Raw genomic sequence first — 12,176 nt, forward strand, 5'->3', positions numbered from 1 at the left:
CATAGAAGCTGTACTCGATCCTACTGCACAGCAATGCACAGGCTCAAAAAGTTCTCTCTCAGTCTCTACCCCTAGCCCAAAAGTGGCTAATCAGCCCCTGCCTCCATTCAACTGGCTAATTTCAGTTTGATATCTCACTGCCACAAGTAAAACACAAGTTTAGGAGCTTTTTTTATTGTTCATGTTCAGGCAGAGTAAGAAGGACCACAGAGAACTAAGCAAACATCTGTCATAATGTCCAATACAAAAGTCACAAAAGTTGACATGCTTTTTCATCGTTTCTCCGGCTGGTGCAATGCCCATAAAATAATGCAAACCACTTCTCTCACCTATATAAATAATTAGTCTTCTATGAAAAAGGTACGCATGATTATTATTATAAAATGAAAACTGTTTCTGGCACCAGTGGTGCCTCTTCCCCAACTCCCATCGACCAGGGCACATATGTCCACCTCCTCCCCATAATCGAAAAATGTGTATGTTAGATTACCCTTAATCTCTACAGTTTAGAATCACATTCTCCTAAATATGTACAAAGAAGGTTCTACAGTGGCACAAAAGAGCCAAGAGACCTGCCCTTAGCTGAATCGCTTTCCTTTTAATACAACGTTTTAGTAAGCGAAGGATGAAAATAATGCACAGACAGTATATATCTGCAATTCCACAGGGATACAAACACACATCCGCTGTTACTACAGTGCACAACTGCCAGTTCTTGGACCGTCGGTAGCCACATCTGCCTTATTATCTGCTTAATTTCTTCTCCACTACATTTGTAATTGGAAGAGCAAAGATGTTTTTCTGCCAATGTTTAAAATCACCTTCACATCGAAAAAAATTCATACGGAGGAAATAAGGTCAGAGAGAAAATATTCCAACAGGCACATCCATATTTTATAGTAGTGGTAGTAGTGGTAAACTATTCCAGGGGTTTTGTCCTCTTTACACCACTAAGAATGAATGTCAAAAGATTAAAACTGTTGCAAAATGAAAGTTTGGGAACTTTTTAAAATCAATAATACGGCTCTTATTTAAAGGGAAGCTATCACATTGTACATGCAGTCTGATCTATGGATAGCACGGTATAGAGAAGGATGAGCTGAGAAGAATGATATATAGGTTTGTTAAAAAATATTCAGTATAACTTATTTTATTCATTGAAATCCCTGGTGTTTGCATGCATACGAGTTCAGTGGGTGGTCCTACTCAGTGATTGACAGCTATGTCTGCATGTAGAGAAAAGATTGTCAATCACTGAATAGGACTGCCCACCGGACTCCTATGCATTCAAACACCTGGGATTTCAATGAATAAAATGCAAGTTACACTGAAACTTTTCCCACAAAAATATTTATCAGTCTGATCAGCTCATCCTTTTCTATAACATGCAGCCTCCAGATCAGATACCATTTTCAACATGACAGGTTCCCTTTAATGACTTTTTCCCTTCCAGACATGGGCAGTGCGCCATTGAGACCGGTAAGTGTACACCCGGCTTCAGGGGCACAATGACATGGGTGAAGACAGCTGCGCGCATGCGCAAGATTTGCAGGGAGCCAGTGATGATGCCGTCTCTTCCAAATCATGTTATCACGCCCATAGGGGCGTAATAGTAAGCTGAGTGGGATGACTAGTCTGTGGAAACAAACGCCCCATCCACTAACAAAAGACTAATTTACATATGAAAATTGGAGTTTATACAGACTTATTTTAAACATGTGTTTAGGTGTCAAACACAATAAACGATTGGTTATTGAGCACAAAATATACAATTGCTGCTGGTGGGTTGGAGGGCATGGGAGACTTGTCAGGTTCCCTTTAAAGGGAACCTGTAAGAAACTTTAAACCCCCCACCCCCAATCATTTATATGATTGTGTAGCTCTTTAAAAGATAAGCCAGTTGATCCCTTTATGATCTCAAAGCACTGCTCTTGCTGCGAGAAATAACGTTTTGAAGTTGTCTGGAAGTGCATTGGGGCGTGAAGATGCACTTCTAGCTTCTCAGCATCATGCTGCATTTATTATCTTGTAGCACCCTCCCCTGGTTGATTGACAGGTCAGTGGCTGTGTACCAGAGCAAAAAACTGTCAATCATCAGGAACGGTACTACTTGCTAGAAATACAGTGTTGGTCCCAACAATGCTCATAATGTATCCATATTAGTCTCTTGTTTCATATTGTCCTGCAATGAAAGTTTGGAAAAATCCAACATCAATTAACCTATTCGATATTCATTCACAACTGTTGCAACAGCACTCAAAAGCTCAATTCATTTCTGCCTAAGGTTCTTCACTTTTATGAGTCAACCATCCAACTATAACAAAAAGAGAAAGAAATATATATATATATGGGATCCCATTGTATAGTTTGGAAATAATGTAACATATAAGAGAAATAGACATGTTATAGTATTTGTATTATAAATGATTGCTTCTTACTGGATCACCAGAAGGACCCACAGGTCCATCTCGGCCTTGGTCTCCAGCTTGCCCTGGATCTCCCTAGAAGCAGAATTTTAAAAAAAACTGTAAAAAATAAGCATACAACAAATATAAAATGTTCATGTTTAGTGACTCATTGCTGTAATACTGGGAATTTAATAATTTACAGCAGATACATAATAAAATAATTAAACTGTGGCTTCAAACAGATGTGACATACATGAGAAATGCTGAAACCTTTAAAATGTGGTGCATATTTTGCGGCCAGGAGCAGTAACAGAATAAATAAATGGGGTGGATAATTGGAAAAATACATTATTTGTTTTCTTATATAGACAATTTCTGTGACTATATAAAATCAGTTTTCTGACTAGCCACTGGAGCACACTAAATTGGATGACCTCCTTTTAACATCCTTTTAAGATCTTTTTGGCTTTGCAGTGTAGACTGGGACAATTATAATAGAGTCATCTCATATCATTACAAGGCAGAGGAATAAGTGGCAAATGACTGTTTGGGCCTAAGTAGGCAAAATAGCAACACTATAGATACCTAAAGAGGACCTTTCCCCTGGTCAAAATTGGCCAGTTTTTTTCAGATTATTTTATTCCCACTGCTCTCTTGAGTATTCACTTTTTTTTCTTCTTAAAATTTGCTATACAGTTCTAGAACCTTTTTATTTAGTGCTCATTTTTATCATGTTTACAAGGGGGTATGGCTCACAGGATTCTTTGGCGGAGTTTCTTTAGGCTCCTCTGCATTATTACCCAGTGAGTCATGGCCCATTAGTAAAGACTATGAAAATAGCACTAAATAAAGGTCCATATCTGGCACAGTATTGCAAATTTAAAAAAAAAATGTATTACTGTACAGTGCAAAAGAGGAAAAACTGGACACTTTTGACCCGGTGAAAGGTTTTCTTTGATTGTCAGCTTCCCTGTCACTACCGAATCTCTGAGACAATGGCTGTTTTCTACCCCACCATGAAGACTGTAAAAGTCTATAATAAGCTTGCTGACCATTAACTTTTAATCATTGCACATCCTGCTGTACTTTGTCTATACAGAATTTGTAGGAAGAAATATATGTTTGCAATATGGCCACCCAATGTCAATTTTTAAAAATAAAAAAAACTATGTTTAAATAATTAATATGCATATTGGGCAGATTTATTAATGCTAGCAAAGGCCTAGACAGTGCAAACTTAGACTATACAGTCTTAAAATGCACCAGATTTATCATAAGTGTTCACGCTGTTTGACAAATCTGGTGTATTTTAACATAGTCTAGTCTAATTTTACACCACATGTTAGTTGGTTAACTTTGTGAGAACTGCGTGCCACAATTCTAGTGCATTTTTGCCACACCTAAGACCATTCCCATTTTCCACTAAGCCATACCCCTTTCCAGAGAGGCCACTCCCTCGTGTCTACATGGTGAAGAAAGTGTGTAAAACACATCATAAATATGGTGAAAGTCAAGAAAAATAGGTTTTATTTATTGAAATCCCTGGTGTTCATAAATATGTGTATATATGAGTCAAGTAGGTGGCCCTACTAGTGACTGAGAGCTATTTCTGCAAGCACAGTAATTAAGAAAAGAATATCAATCACCAAGAAGGACCGCCCACTGGACTCATCAGCATGCAAATTCCAGGGATTTCAATGATTAAAATACAAGTTAAAATGAATCTTTTCCAACAAACTGATTTATCATTATTCTTAATGGAGTTGTCCACTACTTGGACAACCCCTTCTCAATCAGCATGTTTGTCATCAGTAAAATATATCATATAAACTAATAAATAACATATATTACTGTTGTGTTTTTTATCAATCGACATAAGAACCTTGTTTATTCGGTCACTTTTAAAATCTCAACATTTCTCGTCCACCTCATGGCTGAAATACATATATAGCTATTGATTTACTTATCTCAGCGCACTTCTAATAATAGGTAAAAAGTGTCTAAAGCAGAAATAATGTGCGACGTGCTATGTATTCCATCATTTCTACACAATTTGTGACAGAATTCAGTTTCATGTGACTTAGGAAATCTTCCCCAAAATGTACCTTATCTCCTCTGGGTCCTCGTACACCAGATACCCCAGGAGGACCACGCTCTCCTTGACCGCCCTATAGAAAAAACACAGAAAAAGTTGTGTTAATTCCAAATTGTATAAAACTCTTATAATATGACATTCAGAATAAAACACCAAGGCCTTGATTCATCAAAGAGTTTTCTCCAGAATTCTGGCATAAAACTATTTGAAATGTTGGAAAATTTTTGCAAAACTCGTAGATGCACGAAAATGTAGTGAGTTTTGGTGGTTTTACTCCAGTTCCATCAACTTTTTGAAAACTCCTTGTGGTTATCAAGCTCGCTGTTTACTTCCAGCAGATGAAAATCTGTTCGCATCGTGTGATGGACATACAGGTGCATGGCTTGTTACAGTTGGACTAAGTATATTGCAAAAAAAAAAGTTAACAAATCTGTTTGTAAATATGCAGCAATATTGCCAGATGATTTAAAAAAATCCATGGTCAAATTGATATACTTTAGGGCAAAGCTGCAGTATTGTCCTAAATGTTGGAGATGTCTTTCTGATTTGTGTCACAGATTTCTCTCTATGCAACGCAAAGAATAAAATACGCTGCAAAATCTGCATCTAGCACATCAATATACAAAAATCAGTAGATTTGTGCTGTCTTACCCGTTCACCTGGAGATCCATCGGGTCCAGCATTACCCTGTGAAGACCAAATTAAATGTAACAATCTGTAAATTGAGGGGGGTTTTCTTTTACTTATGATCACAAGTTTTTTGACTACTTACCTCATCACCTGATTCACCTTTCTCGCCAGGTGGGCCATTTCCTCCAGGATCTCCCTATAAAATAAGTAACACACATAAGACAACAGAAGACAAAAAACAAGTAATAAGATTACTTAAAATAAGTAATCGACAGTTTCCAGACGATATGTTGTGGATATAAACTTAGGACAGTTTCTTTGATAAGTCTAAGGTACTTTTTTTTTTTTTCTTTAGATAAATTGGGTAATTTTAGTTTTCCTGCATGTACAGCATCTTATTTTTCACTTTGGACAATATCTTTTATATTAACAAAGTTTTCACCCAAAACATCCACTACATATCAAAAACTTTAACTTCATGATAGTCAAGAGTTTAAAGTATCATGGTTTACCATAGCAAACAAGAAATATATCAGTAGAGGACAGCATGGATGTGTCCAATATTTGGAACTGCCATTGACATCCATCATTATTAGTTCCAAAACTGTCTTAAATCTGAAAACTTTACATTATAAAAAGTCATAAAATGTTTCTAAGGCTACATTCCCATGATGAGCTTTTGGTCAGTTTTTGATATTGCAGATTTTCAGCCCAATTTCTGCACCTATTAAGTAAATTAGGTTACTAAAGATGCAGCTTCATCAGGGGCAAAAAGGCAAATGTCTTTGGCCAGTGGAGTCATATAAGTACATCTGTAAGTTACTTGGATCAATATCAGCTATGGAAGGCGGCAACCCGTTATCACATGTACATAGGCAAGATCATACATGTGCGTCCACACATCAGAAGTTACGATGAATTACCAGTGATCAGTACAACGCATGTGCAAGCTCTCTGGTCCAACCCTTATATCGGGCGGCTTGGCACATGCGTGTAACCATTCAGGCCTATATGACCATTGCACAGGCGTGCAGTGATGGATTTCACGCATACGTTCAAATGATACAATACGAGAATGCCCATAATTAGGCCAGCGCATGCGCAGATAAAGGAACTGGATCTACATAGCGAGTCATTGTATATTCTGCGCAAAACCAGGTGTAAAGTCACATGATGCAAATGGATAGTAAAGTAATACTCCATGAATGAAAATATATAGACATACAATAATGATATGACAGTTATGTAACCGCAAGACAACCATGCAGACACCTATCGATATGTGTGTATGATGTTCCAAATATAAATAATGCTAATATTTTAATAGAATGTTCGTAGTATAAGTGTATAGAAGATGTGAAAGTGAAGGAACAAAGAAATCCAACCACAAGAGTGTCACAGAACTCTGAATAGTCAACAAGCAAGGAAAATGTAAAAACTGGATAAGAGATACATGTACTAAAGGTTTTTTTTTTCTTGTAGTCTAGTGGGCTTCAGTGCAAAATTATGTTAACTAAATACCCTTTATTATTTATTATTATTTTTGCACTGTGCGAATTATCCATTTACTTCCAGTTATTTGGGTATTTTGCTTGTCTTTGGTTTTTCTGTGTCTAGTGGCCTTATGTGAACATGCATTTGTGGCACCCCAGGGGTCTGGTTTCCACGGTAACAGCAATGTTATGTCTGAGAGCAGGTGGGAGGTCTCTTGGTCAGGGATCCTGTGCATGCCACACCTCCTGCCCAGTCCTGGGAGGGGAAGGACTTCCCCTATATAAACCTGGGGCTGAGGCAGGGTTAGAGAGTTCAGAGGGAGAGTGCAGCCAGGAGGGCTGACAGGGAGCTGTGGCTCCGGCTGGGCCCAGCTCCTGGGCCATGCCAGAAGTAGAGAAGAGAAGCATCATAGGAAGAAACAACAGGAGCTCTGTGGGAGCAGTGTTACAAGGAGTCAGGGGCTGGCAGCTGCAGAGCTCGCCCTGACTGAGAAGATTTCTTACCGGACCCGGAGTCCGAGGCTGTGGGGACTAACTCCTACCCAGCAGCAGAATCCGTCAGGCAGGGGATTTCAGGTCCTCTGGCCAAGAAACCCGAAGGCACGGTCACACGCATGGGACCAGCACCGCCGTCATGGAGCGGAAGCTACTAGCAGGCCCCGAGTCACCGGCCATACGGGTGAGCACCACACGGTACACTCAGGGACGTGGGCTACTTATACCCGCCTCTAGCAAGGTAGCCAGAAGAGTACAGTCAGTTTGGGAGGCCTACAACTCCGCCTGGCCAGGGGAGATCCCATCTGCTCAAGGACTGACCAGGCCCCGATCGCTAGCCAGTACTCCGGGAGGGTCTATCTTTGTCACCAGTAAAGACCCTGAATCACACCGCATCGTCTCTGAGTGATTCCTGCTACCCCCATCATCCACGTCGGCTGCCCTGAGGCCATACCCCTCCCGTTGGGGGTTATACCATCTACGCTGCACTATCCTACCACCGGCCTCAGCGGTCTGCCCTGCAGCGGCAGCTCCATAGCTGCATTCAACGGGTGGCGTAGTCGTCCTACATCTACCGCTGATACAGCGCCACTTAGTTTGACTCCCTGGGCACGGACCGGGTCACCGCCACGAGACTACAACCCTCAACAGATCCGGCTCCGGGTAAGCTCCCGCCTGCGCAACGCAGCGCGACACAGGCCCAGGGGCGCGTCAACTTTTGGCGTAGTCGGCAGGATTTCGTGCCTGCAACCACCGGGTACTGCGTGCCTGAAAAAGACTGTTCAAACTTACCTGTGGTGAAGATTCCCGCCATCCGGCGCCATCTTCCGCTTCCTTCCCGCCATCGGTGGAGTTTTCCCGCCATCCGGCGCCATCTTCGGCCTTCTTCCCGCCATACGTGGAGATTTCCCGCCATTGGACGCCATCTTGAGGACACCGCGCGGGAAGAAGAGGGGCGTGGACTCCGAAAGCGCGCGAGAACTGAAGCCCCGCCTCACGTCCGGACGTTGCGTAAGGTCCTGGAAGGAGCCCAGCAGACGCCAACGTCACAGGAGCGCGACGGAAGGTCCTCAACCCTGACGATCCACTGCGGAGCCGCGGCCTACGGAAGAGGATCATCGCAAGGTAGGCCACGGTCCACTAGGGGGGAGAAGGATGTCGGATACGGAGGAGAGCTTCACCGCTTCAACCCCCGCCAGCGCCACCGCTGTTGCGGTCATGCCTTTCACCATGCCCTATATCCCGGGGGCAGCCTGGCTACCCCAGTACTCAGGGGAGTCACATACCCTGCATGACTTTAGTGAAAAGCTGGATAGCCTCTTCCAGGTGTACCCCCTCACAGAAGAGCAAAAAGTGAGCATCCTGGTGGCCCAATTAACCGGGGCAGCCCAAAGGGAGGTAAAGTCCTGGCCACCTGGGAGGAGGACTGTCGCAGAGATACTAACCCAGCTAACCGAGGAGGAGCTGCAGTACTACCAATACGAGGAAAGCCAAGAGGACCCGGATGGGTCTGAGGACTACCCTCAGGAGGGAGCACAAAGAGGACATAGCTACTGAAGGGAAGTAGCGTGAATAAAGAGCTGTACATAGTTACCCGTTAGGGTACAAGGACTGCTGCTAATTAAAATATGGTCCCCGTTGGGATTAGTGAATTGTTCCCCGTGTGTCCCTATCCCTTACCAGGCTGAGGACTGTGAGCAGCCATCCCCTATCCCTTACCAGGCTGAGGACTGTGAGCAGCCAATCCTTATCCCCACTGGCCGAGGACTGAGAGCGGCCATATCCTGTAAATAATTATGTGTTTCTAGTAATTTATAGGAGTCCTTGGTGGATTTACCGGGAATCCTTTGTACAGTTAGTGGAGCGTAACCCAGGATGGACTAAAAGACTGTTAAGGACTCGGGGCAGGACAGACCCCTACCTGGTTACGTCTCCCTGTTTTGGTGAAATGGACACCTTTGTTTCCTTCAAAAACTGCACCCGGTTGCGGACACGCCGAAACCATCTTTATGTGTTTTTCTTATTGTATTATTATTGTTTATACCTTGTTATGTTTTTCTAAAAATATGTTTAGTCCCGGAGTACTAAATTTCACTAGGGGGGAATGTGGCACCCCAGGGGTCTGGTTTCCACGGTAACAGCAATGTTATGTCTGAGAGCAGGTGGGAGGTCTCTTGGTCAGGGATCCTGTGCATGCCACACCTCCTGCCCAGTCCTGGGAGGGGAAGGACTTCCCCTATATAAACCTGGGGCTGAGGCAGGGTTAGAGAGTTCAGAGGGAGAGTGCAGCCAGGAGGGCTGACAGGGAGCTGTGGCTCCGGCTGGGCCCAGCTCCTGGGCCATGCCAGAAGTAGAGAAGAGAAGCAGCATAGGAAGAAACAACAGGAGCTCTGTGGGAGCAGTGTTACAAGGAGTCAGGGGCTGGCAGCTGCAGAGCTCGCCCTGACTGAGAAGATTTCTTACCGGACCCGGAGTCCGAGGCTGTGGGGACTAACTCCTACCCAGCAGCAGAATCCGTCAGGCAGGGGATTTCAGGTCCTCTGGCCAAGAAACCCGAAGGTACGGTCACACGCATGGGACCAGCACCGCCGTCATGGAGCGGAAGCTACTAGAAGGCCCCGAGTCACCGGCCATACGGGTGAGCACCACACGGTACACTCAGGGACGTGGGCTACTTATACCCGCCTCTAGCAAGGTAGCCAGAAGAGTACAGTCAGTTTGGGAGGCCTACAACTCCGCCTGGCCAGGGGAGATCCCATCTGCTCAAGGACTGACCAGGCCCCGATCGCTAGCCAGTACTCCAGGAGGGTCTATCTTTGTCACCAGTAAAGACCCTGAATCACACCGCATCAACTCTGAGTGATTCCTGCTACCCCCATCATCCACGTCGGCTGCCCTGAGGCCATACCCCTCCCGTTGGGGGTTATACCATCTACGCTGCACTATCCTACCACCGGCCTCAGCGGTCTGCCCTGCAGCGGCAGCTCCATAGCTGCATTCAACGGGTGGCGTAGTCGTCCTACATCTACCGCTGATACAGCGCCACTTAGTCTGACTCCCTGGGCACGGACCGGGTCACCGCCACGAGACTACAACCCTCAACAGATCCGGCTCCGGGTAAGCTCCCGCCTGCGCAACGCAGCGCGACACAGGCCCAGGGGCGCGTCACATTTACATTTTGCATGCACATCAATTTACATTTCAGTTCAGACTCCCAGGTGTTTTCTTGCAGTTTAGTGTGCTTCAGTGCATATAAGGGTGTGGCCGCCCTTTGTCTGAGCTGAAAGGTTCATTCTGCCTCTCAGGTCCATGCTTCTACTAGGGGTTCAGTCTCTCTGCCCTTATCCATATGCATGTCACTTGACAAATGGTAAGGTTTTAATATTAGAGTTAGGACTGTCCCATAAGAGTTGCCGTGACGTGGCGGGATAGGCTTTTACATTATTTTGATCAAAATTATGTTAACTAAATACCCTTTATTATTTATCATTATTTTTATGCACTGTGCGAATTAACCATTTACTTCCAGTTATTTGGGTATTTTGTTTGTCTTTGTTTTTTCTCTGTCTAGTGGCCTTATGTGAACATGCATTTACATTTTGCATGCACATCAATTTACGTTTCAGTTCAGACTCCCAGGTTTTTTCATGTACTAAAGGTAAGTAGAAGTCAAGATCAATAGACATGAACACATGTGATGTGCAAAAAAACGTATTTCCTTTTGTATTTTTTCTGATGCGGAAATGCACTAAAAACGCATTTACGTTTTTTACCACTGGATTTTCCGCATCTATTGGAAGTCGATGGGAAAAATCTGCACATAAAACTCAACGTACCCACAAGAGAAAGAGACATTTGCGGATTTGAAATACACACCGCAGGTCAGTTTACGCCAAGTAAAATAAAAGCACAGTGGGCAAGGAAAATCTCTTTAAATCACATCCACTTTGCTAGAACTGTAGGACACTGCGTTTTTGACCCAGCAAAAACTTATCGTGGGCACATGGCCTTAAAGTTTCCACCAGAAAATGTTGGTGTTGTTTTTTTGCCATATTCACTTTGTGCACCATTTTTTCAAATTGCACAGTTAATAAGTCTCCTTACATTGGAATGGCCAGTATGTCCCTCTCCAGAAGGAGAAGTATGTCCATGGCCAGTATGTCCCTCTCCACAAGTAGAAATGTTACCCCTTAGACCTCAGGCCACAACACTAAAGTAATTATCGTCAGATTTGTTAAAGGTTAAAATTGAAAAGTGCTTGGAAAATCAAGCAAGGTTGCAGTTTAAAAAACATCATTACCTAGGGTATCAGCAACTGATCTAGTTTGGCAGTGGTGGCCAAACATGTCCAGTGCTTACAAGATCTTTTCTATAGAGCTTGTAAAAACAGTGCTCTGGATCTGGATGGATCTGCGCTTCTCCAATGCTGCAGAGGCAAAGCTGCCTCTGCTTTTGCAGCATTGAAAAGTGCACAGTTCGGGTCAGAAGTGTGATGATACCACTGGACCCCAATGTCAATTGAGCAGGGAGCCTGGGTAGTGGTGCGCTCCTGCTGAAAATAAGACAACACCTTTAAGCCATTTATGGTGCATATTACACCACTTTTCTAGTATATATATTTTCATTAATCAACCATGGTGTCAACATATTTTCCCAAATACTACAACAGCAGAAGTATGTCATGTTTAAAATATTCCAAATTAATACTGAAAACAAACTTTTAAAATCTTACCTTTTCTCCTATGTTACCAGCATTGCCAGGTTTCCCAGGAGAACCAGCTTGTCCAGGATCACCCTAGAAAGATGAATAATATGTCATAAGCAACTTTGTACTGCTTGACTAGTGCATGTGACATCTTATCCAAGTGATAAGCGACATACAATATGACAAACAGTCTTACCTTATCTCCTTTTGCGCCATATGAGCCAGGATCTCCTTTGGGCCCAGGAGGTCCAGATTCTCCCTATAATGACAACTCATACATTTCAATTTAAAGTTTGGACTTGCTGAATTTAACATTATTCAGCGGCTTCTGTGTCCACGGTAATTACTGT

General features: G+C 43.3%; 1 protein-coding gene across 1 annotated transcript in view; it reads right to left on the bottom strand.

Annotated features, from left to right (window-relative positions):
- COL6A1 (collagen type VI alpha 1 chain) overlaps positions 1–12,176 on the bottom strand; it is a 70,917-nt gene that overhangs the window by 17,119 nt on the left and 41,622 nt on the right. The window contains exons 15-20 of the mRNA XM_073646772.1: positions 12,023–12,085; positions 11,854–11,916; positions 5,276–5,329; positions 5,155–5,190; positions 4,514–4,576; positions 2,439–2,501 (exon numbers count right to left, since the gene is read on the bottom strand). Of these exons, the coding sequence (XP_073502873.1) occupies positions 2,439–2,501; positions 4,514–4,576; positions 5,155–5,190; positions 5,276–5,329; positions 11,854–11,916; positions 12,023–12,085 (342 nt within the window). The remainder of the gene's footprint in view (positions 1–2,438; positions 2,502–4,513; positions 4,577–5,154; positions 5,191–5,275; positions 5,330–11,853; positions 11,917–12,022; positions 12,086–12,176) is intronic.

This window comes from Phyllobates terribilis, unplaced genomic scaffold (assembly GCF_046119375.1).
Source record: "Phyllobates terribilis strain yellow unplaced genomic scaffold, ASM4611937v1 Scaffold_9__5_contigs__length_417890890, whole genome shotgun sequence".
NCBI classification, from domain to species: Eukaryota; Metazoa; Chordata; class Amphibia; order Anura; family Dendrobatidae; genus Phyllobates; species Phyllobates terribilis.